Genomic DNA, 15,408 nt, shown 5'->3' with positions numbered 1-15,408 from the left:
ATCTTGCCTCAAGAGCATGTTGTAGCCTCCCTAGAAAAGCCCTAAATAGGTATGAGGCACCCACCCACTCCCGTAACTATCCTTCAGAATGGTGAGCCTTTAATTCATGGACAGGCAGGATAGGAAAGTGATTCTTAGATACTCCAGCAACAATACAGTTCAGTCACTCAGTCGTGTCTGACTGTGACCCCATGAATCACAACACACCAGGCCTCCCTGTCCATCAGCAACTCCTGGAGTTTACTCAAACTCATGTCCATCGAGTCAGTAATGCCATCCAGCCATCTCATCCTCTGTTGTCCTCCTCTTCTCCTCCTGCCCCCAATCCCTCCCAGCATCAGAGTCTTTTCCAATGAGTCAACTCTTCCCATGAGGTGGCCAAAGTTTTGGAGTTTCAGCTTTAGCATCAGTCCTTCCAATGAACATGCAGGACTGATCTCCTTTAGGATAGACTGGTTGGATCTCCTTGCAGTCCAAGGGACTCTCAAGAGTCTTCTCCAACACCACAGTTCAAAAGCATCAATTCTTCAGCGCTCAGCATTCTTCACAGTCCAACTCTCACATCCATACTTGACAACTGTAAAAACCATAGCCTTGACTAGATGCACCTTTGTTGGCAAAGTAGTGTCTCTGCTTTTGAATATGCTATCTAGATTGGTCAGAACTTTCCTTCCAAGGAGTAAGTGTCTTTTAATTGCATGGCTGCAATCACCATCTGCAGTGATTTTGGAGCCCCCAAAAATAAAGTCTAACACTGTTTCCACTGTTTCGCCATCTATTTCCCATGAAGTGATGGGACCGGATGCCAGGATACTTCAGCATAACTGATAGCATTTTTCATCCTTACAGATTGCTTCTCTCTTGTTTTTGCTTCTAATTCTTTTTCAGGGTCTAACCACCTTCTGGCCCAATTATCGTCAGATCCCATTACCGGAATGAATCATCCCCAGTTCAATATCTCTCCTTGTATTTCACTCTGGAACACTGCTTCCCTAGGTGACTTAAACTCTAAGAAATGCAGAATGAGTTTACAACATAATCACATGGAACATCTGCATGTTGAAAAACACTCTGACTGCTCGAACTTTCTAACATCGCATCCACGGTGGCATCACTTCCCCAGAGTCTCTTTGCTCCAGTTCCCTCTTTGACACCACGCTTCCCAGTCACTCGGGGCCCAGGAAGGTGCAGATCGCATTTCCCAGACTCCTTTGCCGATTTGCTTCAAGGATGGACTCTCCAGGAAGAGCTGGAGCTTGGAGAAGGGGGATGGACTTCCTCACTTTTGTTCCTGTAACTAGGGAGTAGCCCCTGCTTGCCACAAGTAGAGAAAAGCCCGCACAGCAATGGAGACCAGCACAGCCAAAAACAAATAAATAATTTTTAAAAGACTCTACAGCAACTAAAACAGCAATTTTAAAGGCAAAATGTGCAGACATTTTCAATTCTAGATATTATAAATGTGAAACAGAACTCAATTTCTATTTTCCATGTAACATAAAGAGGAACTGACTACGTCTTCATCCGCTGACTGCTAAGGTCATCAGTCCCCTGCTGGGAGGGTCTCCCCACAAGGGAACACAGCAGACAGCTCGGATATCCTGAATCTGGGAAACCCATGGCATCAGCTTCTGCTTTCTCATCCGTTGAGTTTCCACCACACCGTGTACTTTTTTCCCTGGAGATTTCCTGTGAGTTAACTCTCTTTTGGACAGGCTCTACTAACCATGGAAAAACCGCAGGCCCAGGGGACACTATAAAAGGCCACGGACCTGCCCGTCCAGCGACCCCCAGCTGAAGCCATGCGGACGCTCCTTCCCTCCAGCTGCTGCTCCCCCGCCAGGCTCCACCTGCTGCTCTCTGTGCTCTTCTTCTTGACCCTCTTATCCCTAGGTAAGGTGGCGGCTGATTACCTGGGTCCACAGTTCAGAAGGCTGTTGGGAAGGTCAGACAAGACTCTGGAAGCGGTCTTACAGATTCATAAACCTAACAGGATGACAACAGGGGAGGACGGTAGAGAGATCATCCCTTCGCCGTTAGCCAAATGCTGGATGGCGTCACATTCGGCTTTATCCTTACTTTGTAGCTTGGGATGTCTGGGTGAGGCACAGTGACCCACTGGTAGGCAGGTAGATCGGAAAGGATTGGATTCCATCAGCATCTATTGTTATATCTATTCAGTGGGTCAGAAACAGACGGACAGAGACCTAGCGACAGGATTTAGTGCAGAGGGTGCGTCCTGGGGAACTCTGTCCGGTAGGTTTGCCTCCTGAAGGAACTGACAAACCAGCATAATAATGAGCACAGCTCTCATTACGGAAGAGGTGTAGCCGTGATTATAGAAGCAGGATGAACATTTCTAAAATCTGAACTAGACATCTTTGCAAAGTGAAAGGAGCGCTTATCACTGTATCAGAACTAAGGCATAACCCAGACCTGTCTCATTTAAACTGGCCACTGGGCCACGCTATGTAAATAGCACAGACCCAGGAGAGGGTTTCAGAAAGAGAATTAGAGTCCCCAGTAAGAGGTTACTGAGAAGATCAAATGCTGGTCCACATTTTCGGAAGGGCTTCATATGTTAAATAGCATCACACAGAATAGGTACCTCAACCTAAACCTAGTCCCGCAAAACAAGGCAGTTTGGAGGAAAACACAGTTTGCAATACTAATGCATGAGTTCTGTAGGAAAAAAATGATTGAGGTGGGAAATGGAGACAGCCACACGAAATATGAGACTCTATGATCATAAATCCTCAAGGCTAAGAATAAATATTAGACTTTTGAGAGGAGCCCAAAAGACTGTAAGACAAACCATGTACACTGCTCCCCCAGCTCCCCCTTCTCTCCACAGCAGGTCCTTTCCTATTTGGATTTTCGTTAACTAGCTTTCTTTGAGAACCCAGATCACTAAGGGGCTCTTTAAAAAAGCTATCTGTAAATTATTCCACTTGCACTCTTTGTAAAGAACATGATTATCTGCTCACATGGATGATTCCATACCTTTAGTCCTTGAAGGACCAAACATGTTATTTTTCCATTAATCTGTACCCACAATGTCTTGCCTTCCTGATCTTCTTTCATAATAAATTCATTTACTATACTCAGTCTGCCATGTTCTTATGGTCTCAATAGAAAAGGTGTTTCTGTAGCCATCCAAAGCTACCACTGCAAACCTCTTCCCTTCTTTTCTTAGTTCCCAGGTTCCAATCTTAACCAAATAGCAATGTGCAAAACCCAAGAGTCAGTCCCCACGTTCGGACTGGTGATCACAGCATTGACCTTCCAGGAAACCCTCCACCTACCCAGTTGACCAATACAGAGGGCCCACTGCTCAAGTTTCAGTTCACAGACTTTTCTCCTTGAAAAACAGAGTATTTTAGGACATTAACATACCATTTTCAAGAGTAGAAATATTTCAAAGATATTCTCTAAGGTTTACTTTTTCTATAACAGCAGTAGCTTGAGAGCATCGAACTTGTAATCTTAGCCAAAGTTTAAATCTTTCTTGCAACCTTATGGTATTTGGTTTGTGTCTTTCAGTTATTTCCCCATTTCTGATGCATTGATGGTACCCTGTGATTTCTGGCACCCCTGCAGATTCTGTCAAAATGTTACTTACATCATTCCTGTGGCATCTGGGGAGATACTGAAGGAAGGGTTCAAGTAGCCATTGACTTTCCTTCTTATGACTCATGACATGGTTCAAAAATTTCAAAACTATATTTATGTAATATTGACTGTGGACATTCATCTTTTATTTCTGATTTTCACGGAATTGAAGCTATATTTTACTATGAAATATTACCTGGATTTTTGTGTTCAGACAAACTTTAACTTGGTTAAAGCAATACTCTTCTCTTCCTATTCAAAAAATAATGTTTATCAAGTGTCAATGTTGATTTACTTTTCCATTCTCCCCTTCAAACATGTTTCAGTTACTTGAGCAAGTGAGTATATTGTCTGTGTCATTCTGTTACAGTAAACGGGAACATACACCAAATTTTAATCTAAAAATATTGACTTCCCAGCAAGGATGCTTGGGGCTGGTGCACTGGGATGACCCAGAGAGATGATATGGGGAGGGTGGTGGGAGGGGGATTCATGGTTGGGAACTCATGTACACCTGTGGATTCATGTCAATGTATGGCAAAACCAATACAGTATTGTAAAGTAAAAAAAATAAAATGAAAAATGAAACAATAAAATAAATAAAACAAAAAAAATAATAAAAATATTGACTTATCATTCTTAGCTAGGAATGGCCTCAACAGAGAAATATAAATATAATTAACAAGATTACACTCAAAATTTTAATAGACTTCATCTGCTGTTAAGTGGACTTTGTATTATTTCTTGAGTGGTGAAATTCTGACACTATGCAAATTCTCAACACACAGGATAAGCGCAAAGTGAAGCTATTAACTATCTGTTTCCTAACTCTTGCTTTAGATAGATTTTTTACTAGAAGTCTAGTTTATTTGGCTCTACCACTGGAGAGCTATTTAGTAAATTAAATTTTCTACCTTAATATAAGTTACTGGGAGGAAATAATGGTCTGGACAAAATGACCAATTTTCAGCTTTCCAGTACCTTTTACTTTCTTAAGATTTAATTGAAAGGATCATTGAGAATATCTAAAAATTTACTTTTCCTCTGATTGATAGACTCCATGATGAAAATTTCCTTGTCCATTGAATTAGGTAGATAATATCTAATTTGGAAGGAAAAAATAACCTCTACTTCTTTCTGAGATGATTGAAACGTGAAGAGACTGAGAGGTTCTCTATTCAGTTCAGCTCAGTTCAGTTGCTCAGTCATGTCCGACTCTTTGTGACCCCATGGACTGCAGCATGCCAAGCTTCCCTGTCCATCATCAACTCCTGGAGCTTACTCAAACTCATGTCCATTGAGTCGGTGATACCATCCAACCATCTCATCTTCCATCATCCCATTCTCCTCCTGCCTTCAAACTTTCCCAGCATCAGGGTCTTTTCAAATGACTCAGTTCTCATCAGGTAGCCAAAGTACTGGAGTTTCAGCTTGAACATCAGTCCTTCCAATGAATATTCAGGACTGATTTCCTTTAGGATTGACTGGTTGGATCTCCTTGCAGTCCAAGGGACTCTCAAGAGTCTTCTCCAACATCACTGTTCAAAAGCACCAATTCGTCAGCACTCAGCTTACTTTATAGTCCAACTCACACATTCATACATGACTGCTGGAAAAACCATAGCTTTGACTAGACAGACCTTTGTTGGCCAAGTAATGTCTCAGCTTTTTAATAAGCTGTCTAGGTTGATCATAACTTTTCTTCCAAGGAGCAAGTGTCTTTTAATTTCACGGTTGCAGTCACCATCTGCAGTGATTTTGGAGGCCCCCCCCCAAATAAAATCTGTCACTGTTTCCACTGTTTCCCCATCTATTTGCCATGAAGTGATGGGACCAGATGCCATGATCTTAGTTTTCTGAATGTTGAGTTTTAAGCCAACTTTTCACTCTCCTCTTTCTATTAGTATAGAATAAACCCACACCATAACTAAGTACTCACAGGGTCTATTTTTGTGAAACTTTCCCCTACCCCTTATCTAAATGGATTGTAGGAAATAGGAGGTAAAAATGTCATTTTTAAAGAAGATTGAACACCGAGAAGCGGACAGAAAGAAGCTGCAATGTTAGCTATATGAGTCTACAAGCTTCCTGCGACCTACAAGCCCCAAATGTCCTGACTCTGTTAAATCAAGGTCACCTCATTTCTTATCAAAGTTATTGTTTTCTCCAATATGCACCATCCACACAGGTCTTTCTGTTCTTCAAATAAACTAAGCAAGGGACCTTGTTCCCTACATGCCTATCATTTCCTTACATGGATATCTGTTTGTCTATTTCATTTTCATCACTCAAATCTCAGTTTAAATGCTATCCTCAGAAAGCCTTTCTCAGTCCATTTTTACTAACTCCATCCTCCCCATTATAACTGCCCCATTATTGTATTATTGTGTTCTAACCACTTATCACTTTCTGAAATTATCTTATTCTATTTTTGTATGGTCAGCTTTTCCCCACTGACCGCAGGTGCTATGAGAAATAGAAACGTTTCCGCCATTCTTGCTGTTCTATTGCTAGTGCAAAAAATGCCCAGTGAATAGAAGACATTTGGGAAATACTTGTTGAAGGTCCATATAAAAGAGTAAAAATAAGGACACTGGTGTATTTAGAACATACATTTTGTCCATCCCTTCATTGTTCAACATTTACCAAGGTTACATTTGAAGACTAAACATATAAGGAAAGGAGGGAAGACTTTGTAATTATTTTGGCTCTTGGGTAAAAAGGAGCCAGTGCATGTGATGAAGCAATTGGATGGACTCTTTGTCCAATTTCTTTCCTCCATGTAGAAATGCTCATCCTAGAACTTTTTAAAATCTCACACCATAATTTACAGGTTTATATTCCCTTCATGGACTAATGATCTTACGGACTCTTCTTCTAAAGTGGTTTATCATCTGCAGTAAACCACTGTCTCAATCTGAATGGCGTTTGCAGAAGAGACACCTGCAAATTGACAGAGGATACAGTTGCCACCTGCCAAAGAAAATGGAAATGCTGTTGTACATGGTGGATTCTTTTTCTAGTTCCAACGCCCGTTATCTATTCAGATTATCAAGCACCCCATAAGAAGATTGTGAAATGAAACTTGAAAAATCATCAAAAAGGAAATGTCTTTGTGTCTAAACATTTTAGAATGTATATATTAAACATTATTGTTTTTATTATCAACTTCTATCGTCCCTTGCCTATATATATATAGTGAGTTCACATTTACCCTGATACTGCTTTGAGACTCATTTTCAGATCAGAAAATCTCTGTAAAAGTAAGAAAGGTTTGGGTTGATATATATACACTACAATGCGTAGAGTAGCCAGTGGAAAGTTGCTATAAAGCACACGAAGCTCAGCTGGGCAATCTACAATGACCTAGATGGGTAGGATGGGGGCGGAGTGGGAGAGAGGGGTTTTACATTCATACATATATAGCTGATTCGCTTCATTTTACAACAGAAACTAACACAGCACTGTAAAGCAATTATACACCAGTGAAAAACATAAGCAAAAAAGTAAGAAAGCCCATTTATTTAACAAATATTTCAAAATTTGTCACAGAAAGATAAAAAAAAATTAACCAACAAGTTGCAAAGATGACGATATCTTTATATACAGTGCAATTAAACAGACACACAGAGAGTTCAAAGAAAATGCAAACCCAAATCTAGAAATGATCTGGGAGTGGAGGAGATATACATAGGGAAAGGGGAGAAAACTGGAATGAGGCAAGAGGAAATAATTTGAGGTGATATATAAGTATTATAAGTGTATGACAGATAACTGCAAAGAGATGAGATCAAAAAGGAGGGAACAGAAGGTTTAAGACCAACAGAAATAAGTGTACTAACAAATAAAACCTCAGTTAACAACAAAAAGATATCGATGTCCTCCTGCAATGAGGAAACATTGTGATAACTTAGAGATTCTCAATTGTTTTCCTCTACACAAATAATTGTCCTTTTTAGAAACTAAACATTTTTTACTGTAAAAAACATAGTAACCTCTTTCAAGGGTATGCTTTCAATACCCCTTTTAAATAGATTTTCAGTGTGTCACAACTTCTGACTACAATTTCACTTTCTTCCCTAGAATCATAAGGTCTCCCTTTCCTTGAATGCCCTTAGGACTTGAGTTCAGCTACATACCTCAAAGCTGTCCTTAGAAGGAGTCGGTTTTCAGTCACATGTAAAACTTCGATGATTAAGGAAGTGTGGTTTGGTAGTGAAGACTCCCCTTCTTTCATCATATACTGCAGCATTTATGAAATCAACTAATGTTTGACAAGGGAGCCAAGAACATTCAATGGGGAAATGACAATCTCTCCAACAAACGGTGTTGAAAAACTGGATAACCACATGGAGAACACTGAAATTGTACCCCTACCTTATACCACTCACAAAAAGTTAACTTGAAATGAATTAAGGACTTAAACATAAGATCCTACACCATAAAACTCCTAAAAGAAAACAGGGGAAAACTTGACATTTGCCTTGGCAACAAGATTTTTGGGGATGTGACCCCAAAAGCAACAAGCAAAAATTAACAAGCAGGAATACATCAAACTGAAAACAGCTCCGCACTGCCGTAGAAACAATCTTCAGAATGAAAAGGTGGATTTGCAGTGGATAAGAATCTGCCTGCCAATGCGGGGGACATGGGTCCCATCCCTGGTCTGGGAAGATCCCACATGCCATGGGGCAACTAAGCCCATAAACCACAACCACTGAGAGACTGCACCTAGAGCCTGTGCTCCACAAAAAGAGAGGCCACCACAAGGGAAAGCCCTCGCACCAGGGCTAAAGAGTACCCCGCAGGCAGCAACGAAGACCCACGCAACCAAAGACAGATAAATGAACGAAAGTTTTAAAAATGAAAAGGCAATCTACAGAATGTGAGAAAATTTCGCAAATGATACATCATATAAGGGTTAATATGCATAAATATGTGAAGAACTCATACAACTCAAAACCAAAAACCGAATAACCCAATTTTTAAAAAAATGGTCAAAGAAATTGAACAGATTTTTCCAAAGAAACATACAAATGACCAATAGGTACATGAAAAGAGTCTCAATGTCACTAATTATCAGGAAATGCAAGTCAAAACCACAATAAAATATTACTGCACATCTACCATAATGGCTATTATCAAGAAGATGAGATAACAAGTGTTGGTGAGGATGTGGAGAAAAGAGAAACTTGTGCAATGTTAGTGCAATGTAGAATGATTCAGTCGTTACAGAAAATAGCATGGATGTTCTTCAAAAAGTAAAAATAGACTCACCATATGATCCAGCAATCTCACCTTGGGGTATATAGACAAAGGAAATAAAATCAGAATCTTGAAGAATTATCTGCACTCCCACATTCCAGCATTCCAGTATTATTCGCAATAGCCAAGATATGACAGCCACCCAAAGTGTTCATCAATGGATGAATGGATAAAGAAGATAGGGTGTGCATATACAATAAAATATTATTCAGTCATGAGAAAAAAAGGAAATCCTGTCATTTCCACCAACATAGAGGTACCTTGAGGGCATTATGCCAACGTGAGTTGAGTTCAACATAGAAAGACAAATATTGTATGATAGCACTTTTATGTGGAATGTAAAAAGGCAAAACTCGTAAAAACAGAGAGCAGAATGGTGGTTACCAGGGACTTGGCGTGGAGGAATTAGGGAGATGTTATTTAAGAGTGGTTGTGGTGGTTTAGTCGCTAAGTTGTGTCCAACTCTTATGACCCCATGGACTGTAGCCTTCCAGCCTCCTCTGACCATGCTATTCTCCAGGCAAGAATAGTGGAGTGGGTGGCCATTTTCTTCTCCCTATTTAAGGGTGCAAACTTACAACTGGTCGATAAGTAAGTTCTGGAGATTTAAGGCACAAGAGTCTTCTCCAACACCACAGTTCAACAGCATCAGTTCTTTGGTACTCAGCCTTCTTTACAGTCCACCTCTCACATCTGTACATGACTACTGGAAAAACCATAGCTTTGGCTATATGGAAAGGCTGCGGGTCTCCTTAAGCTTTTGACATAGAGTCTTTAGACAATCACGGTGACTGAGGAAATCCTGTGCTCTTGATTCTTCTGTTCTCACCAACAATTGTCATATGGGACAATTATACAAAGGGTTATAACGGATGAGAAAATTTTAGTTTTCAATGTGAACTCAGTGTATTTACCTTTTAGATGCTACTAAGAACAAAATACATACGTGATACTGGCCTCTCTTTTAAAGAAATGACTTAAAAGTACAGCTTCTTTTTTCCAGAAATGGACCTTATGCAGTTATTTTCTTCCTCGTATGATCAAGAGTCCCCTTGCAACACAGAGGACTTTTTGGTAACCAGGACTTTGCACTCAATGATCCTTCAAAAGATGCTGGTCAGAGATAGTGACCCCTGAAAAATGTGAGAGCCCACAGATAAAGTACAGGATAAGCCATCTGGTCTCCAGTGGTTAGGTTAATTTGTCACCAAATTTAGAGAGCCCAGGGTTTGGAAACATTCCAGCGGAAGCTGTTTTATTTTCTTACTTGTTAAGCTTCATTGACTAAAAGGACTCTTGGTCTGCAGAAGTAAATAAAAGGCGCTGTATCCTGCTGTTCCTGATTACTCACTGCTCTACCAGGCATTCAACCATGAGACTCCATTTATTACTTTCTGTTCTCCTTCTCTCTTTGGCTATAATACCAAAAGGTAGGTGGCGAATAACTGTAGACCTGGGTTCTTAGGAGACCTACTCGGACACTGAGTTATACCATGGCCATATTGACTCAGACCCTAACGCACAGTCTCAGGGATAGAGAGGTCCAACATGAGCATCCTCCTTAGAACTGATGGCGTCCAAATTGGGAAGAAGGACAAGGATTTCCACCAACAGAAAACAAGTTCTAAGAGCTCCATGATTACAAAAGGGGGCTCAAATTTAGGGGGATGGGGAGAAGCCTTGACATCTGACACAAGGATACAAATCAAGTAGCTTTCACAAGGGCCCCCATCTCCAAAAGAGACAGTGGAAATGGCAGCTGTTGGGTCAGACTTGGTTAGTGAATGAAAGTGACCTGGAGTCTATTGGCAAAGGAATATTTGTGAAGGGTGCAAGTTAGGTGTGTAAGACAACTCAACAACAACAACAAAAAAGAATTCTATCAAGTTATTAAAAACCAGCAGGGGGCAGGGGAATCTGGAAAAAGCACAGAAATTTGGGGTGGCACTTCGGTGGCAAAATTTTAAGCATAATGCAAAATTAGCAGGAAGGAATTCTGACAGCTGGAGGCACATCCTTGGTGCTCATGACTGAGAAGCTGGAATATTCAAGGAGATAAAGGAGAAAGGGACCGTGCCATTTTCCGGCTGGGTCGTTCAGATGCTTGTAAAACTGTTTACGGCAGAGTGTTTCCACCCCTCAACATCTGGGTTCATTTGGGTAACTCTCTCTCTTCTTTGAATCATTTATAACATTCTTTCAAATACAATCGAATATATTGACTTGTTTGATCTTTACTTGATTTATGACTGTCTTAGGAACTCTGAGGTATAGTTGCCCCCTTGATTTGTGAACTCTCGAGGGAGTTCACATAATTCTCATTTGGCCCTCAGTTCTGTCAGAAGACGACACACTTGCAGTGACAGCTAACATAAAATTATACAATGTTAAGGACTTAAAGCTAGAAGGCAATTTAATAGTTAATTTCTTAATTTTACAGATAAGAAGATCCATGTCCACATAAAGAATGTTTTCACTAAGATCACGTAGGTAGGGGCAACATTACAGCTGGAACTGAGTATTTCTTTTTAACTTTTATTTTATGTTGGACTATAGAAGGCAATGGCACCCCACTCCAGTACTCTTGCCTGGAAAACCCCATGGACAGAGGAGCCTGGTGGGCTGCAGTCCATGGGGTCGCTAAGAGTCAGACACGACTGAGCGACTTCACTTTCACTTTTCACTTCCCTGCATTGGAGAAGGAAATGGCAACCCACTCCAGTGTTCTTGCCTGGAGAATCCCAGGGATGGGGGAGCCTCATGGGCTGCCATCTATGGGGTCGCACAGAGTCGGACACGACTGAAGCGACTTAGCAGCGGCAGCAGCAGCATAGCCAATTAACAATGTTGTGATAGTTTCAGGTAGACAGCAAAGGAACTCAGCCATACATATATATGAATCCATTCTCTCCCAAAACTGCCTTCCCATCCAGGCCACCATATGACATTAAGCAGCGTTCCATGTGTTTCATAGTAGGACCTCATTGTTGAACCAAGTATTTTAATCTGGGTCAGTGTTGTTTCCATTAATCTATGCCCACAAAGTGGTAACTCTAATTTCTTGCAGGCTTTTTAATCTCCTAATTAGACACTGAGGAACCTGAGAAGATTTTTAAGGTTCCTCTTTGGGGAATCACAATGTCTTTGAAACATGTTACTTCACTTAACTCTAAACTCTTTTTTTTCAGTTTGTGGTAGGCATGTCCAGTTGGCTTAATATTCTGGCATTATTATTTGGACGACTTACACTAGTCTGTAGATTTTCCTGATCGGTGTTCCTTAAAATTAGATAATAGTGATAAATTCTCAGATTGCTGAAAGCAATTGCCTCAAGACAATTATGTCTGCATGATTGATTAGTGAATATTTTATTTTTTTAAAATTTTTTGTTCATGCTTGCTTTCCACCACTTAAGCTAAATTCAATTCAACATAAATTACTGTCTCCATCCAAAGTCATACGTATTCCATGTTAAGGACCTTTTTTTTTTTTTTTAATTAAAAAAGAAAAAGTTAAGGAGGATAGTTCTTCTGGAAGTAAAGATCCAGCCAAAACTCATCACTGGAGTAGGACAAAGGATACAGCAGTGGTTCAGTCTTAGGGTGAAAAACAATTTTGAAAAAGATTATTCTAGAACAAAGACTAGAAACAACTGACAGGAAAATAAGACTCAAGAAATCTAGGCTTAAGATTTAGAGAAGTTTCTAGGGACTGGACACCCACAAATACAATTGTATATCCAAGAGTGGGGACCAGACAGACAAAAACAGGCTGAAGCCAGGAAGTTTTAGAAGGAATAAGAGACAAATAGTGTGCATGGCGTCAAAGAATACGTAACTGCACTCAGTGGTAAGGAGTGTGTACTGAGCGCCTGCTACTTCCAATGGGCTGTGGGAAACACAAAAGATGCGGTGGAGAGCAAAAGGAAGGGGATCTTCCCACGGTACAAAAGACAGACACTAGGTAATCGATAACAAATTTGTCTATAATTATAAATTTTGCCAAGTATAATGAAGAGGAACAGAGTCTTAAAAGTGCCTGAAGCTTGTGGTCATGGTCGATTTTCAACATCTGGGAAGAGTTTCTTGAGGTATGCCTTTTGAGCTGAAAACTAGAAGTGTTCATGGATAAACCACTTGCAAGGAGCCCTCCGTGCTTCTGGCAAAGGAAGAAGCCAGTGTAATTTCCCTGATGCAGGAGAAACCACAGTGTGTGCAAAGAATAGTAGTAGTAATACTAGGTAATATCACTTATTCTATCTCGAAGCCATTCTTCTGTAAATGTATTGCTTTATGTACATTATCAATACATGGATGGTGAATTAATGACATTGTTAAATCTCTTTCTGTGCAGCAAGGACTGGCCTTATTCCAGGACAGAAACAATGTAATCGGCTGAAAGGGGTGTGCAAAGACGGAGGCTGCACCACCATAGAACAGCCCATTGGCATATGTAATGAAGACAAAAGATGTTGTAGAAAGTGGTGGGTATTTTTTCCCTATCCAACGCCAGCTCCCAGATCAAAATCTCCTTGATAAGAGCCAACTGTAGGCTCTTCAAACTCTAGAACACATACATGAACTTCACAGGCTCCAGCTTGGCCCAGAACTCCAGAACTTCAGAACTTGAGGATAAATTATACAGACTCCTCTTAACTTTGTTTTTTCTCCATTGACTGGAAATAAATGTCCTAATTCTACTTGTATTCATCCCTGGGGAACTTCTTCTCAATGCACTGCCAGCATCTTAAGAACTACAAGACTAAACTAAACGACAGGCCATCTCATATCCTAAAGGTGATTCTCTTTAAAAAGATAAAGTTTTAAAATAAGAAAAAAAATCATAAGGGTAAGAAATAACAATAGGTAGTTTTGCCGACCTAAAGGGGAATATCAGCCTTCTTCTTCATGTGACTCTGAACAAAAATCATTTTCATTGTTAAGACAGACCTACTTGGGTGGCCTGATTCAAGGTCTGTTCATCACATGAGCCTGCTAACAGGACACCTGAGCTGGAGGCTTTCATCCCACTCAGTCCTGCCAACACTAGCTGAGGCTGGTCTCACCCCCTTTCCCCAGGCTCTGCAGGAGTTAAACACAAGACGTCTTCCCTGTGAGGAGGTTCATGGGTGGATGACAGAGAGCTAAGAACTCAGTGAGCCCTGCTCATTCTTTCCATATGTGCCGCGAGATAATTCCACATTCTGGCTGGAATCATTTCCACCAGAACAGTAATTCTGGATCATTCATACTTTGTGCTGCGTGTGTACTCAGTCCCTTCCGTCATCCAACTCTTTGCAACCCTATGGACTGTAGCCCACCAGGCTTCTCTGTCCATGGGATTCTCCAGGCAAGAATACTGGGGTGGGTTGCCACACGCTCCTCCAGGGAATCTTTCCAAACCGAGGATCAAACCCACATTTTCTGCACCACCTGCATTGCAGGTGGATTTGTACTTTAGAGGTAAGAAAAGGAAAGGAGGAGAGAGAGGACAAGAATGTTACAGGACACAGGTTTCACAGGATGGAAAAAAAATCTATTGAATGAGGACAAATGATTCCACAAACACCTCTGCTTAGCCTTCCTCCAGATGCCCTCCACACCCACCTCACAAAGCAAGGCAATCTCTCCCTCCTTTGTGTTTCTACACACACAGACATACCTCCATGGGAGTTCTTAACTCATTTTAGTGAGTTTGATTTAATTCAGTTGCACTGAATTAAAGTTTGGTTTAATTTGGTTACACTGAAAGTTCCTGAGATAACAAAACTGTCAGATGTGGATATGTTAATAATAAATTATCTAGAACATTCTGGGTTTTTATATGAATATAAATGTTTTGATAAAACTTTGATTATCCGTAATTGTTAAGATATCCTTTGTAACTGAAGAACCTCAAAACTGAGATGATGAAGACTAGTTATATTCTAGGAGGACTAGAGATAAATGTCAAAGGTTGAAAATACAAGTTGGTTGCCCCACAAATTTCTAGAATGGCATTTTGAAATAAATCCTTCATCTTTGTCTAGTTTATTTCATGCTCTCTTTTCCCCTCACTTGCCTAATCCACTCAAAATAAAACAAGGATTCAATAAAGAAACAATTTTGTTAATGAAGTTCATGTTCGATTTGAATAATACAAACCAATAGGTTCCTTTTAACTTATATTTAATGAACACTTTATCATTTTATTCCCTGGTGGCTCAGAGGTTAAAGCATCTGCCTGCAATGTGGGAGACCTTGGTTCGATCCTTGGGTTGGGAAGATCCCCTGGAGAAGGAGATGGCAACCCACTCCAGTATTCTTGCCTGGAGAATCCCCTGGACGGAGGAGCCTGGTGGGCTACCATCCACGGGGTCGCAAAGAGTCGGACAAAACTGAGCAACTTCACTCACTCACTCACTTTCACTTATCATATTATTACATTTTTGAAAACTTAAAAGTTAAAAAAAAAGCTTTTAAATATGACATAGTTTGCCACAGAAGATACTGTATTATTTTAGATTCATATGCTCAATAAAACCAGAATTGG

General features: G+C 40.4%; 2 protein-coding genes and 1 long non-coding RNA gene across 3 annotated transcripts in view; 2 read left to right on the top strand and 1 right to left on the bottom strand.

Annotated features, from left to right (window-relative positions):
- LOC105605118 (zinc finger protein 705A-like) overlaps window positions 1-15,408 on the bottom strand; it is a 101,299-nt gene that overhangs the window by 66,340 nt on the left and 19,551 nt on the right. The window lies entirely within an intron of this gene.
- Window positions 1,642-6,780, top strand: LOC132658712 (uncharacterized). Its single transcript, XR_009598669.1, has 2 exons — window positions 1,642-1,893; window positions 3,544-6,780. It is a non-coding gene; the product is annotated as an uncharacterized LOC132658712 (long non-coding RNA).
- LOC114111068 (beta-defensin 130B-like) lies at window positions 10,198-13,576 on the top strand. Its single transcript, XM_027962704.3, has 2 exons — window positions 10,198-10,311; window positions 13,235-13,576. The coding sequence occupies exons 1-2, from the start codon at window positions 10,250-10,252 to the stop codon at window positions 13,410-13,412; spliced, it is 240 nt and encodes a 79-aa protein (XP_027818505.1). The 5' UTR covers window positions 10,198-10,249; the 3' UTR covers window positions 13,413-13,576.

This window comes from Ovis aries, chromosome 26, assembly GCF_016772045.2.
Source record: "Ovis aries strain OAR_USU_Benz2616 breed Rambouillet chromosome 26, ARS-UI_Ramb_v3.0, whole genome shotgun sequence".
Classification (NCBI taxonomy): domain Eukaryota; kingdom Metazoa; phylum Chordata; class Mammalia; order Artiodactyla; family Bovidae; genus Ovis; species Ovis aries.
Note: the sequence above shows the minus strand (reverse complement) of the source record. Positions and strands in the feature narration are given on the sequence as shown.

Excerpts from the sequence above, each read along its gene's own strand:
- LOC114111068 (XM_027962704.3), top strand. The coding sequence starts at position 10,250 with ATGAGACTCCATTTATTACTTTCTGTTCTCCTTCTCTCTTTGGCTATA. Across the intron at positions 10,312-13,234 it reads GCTATAATACCAAAAGGTAG|GACTGGCCTTATTCCAGGAC; the intron begins GTGGCGAATAAC and ends CTGTGCAGCAAG.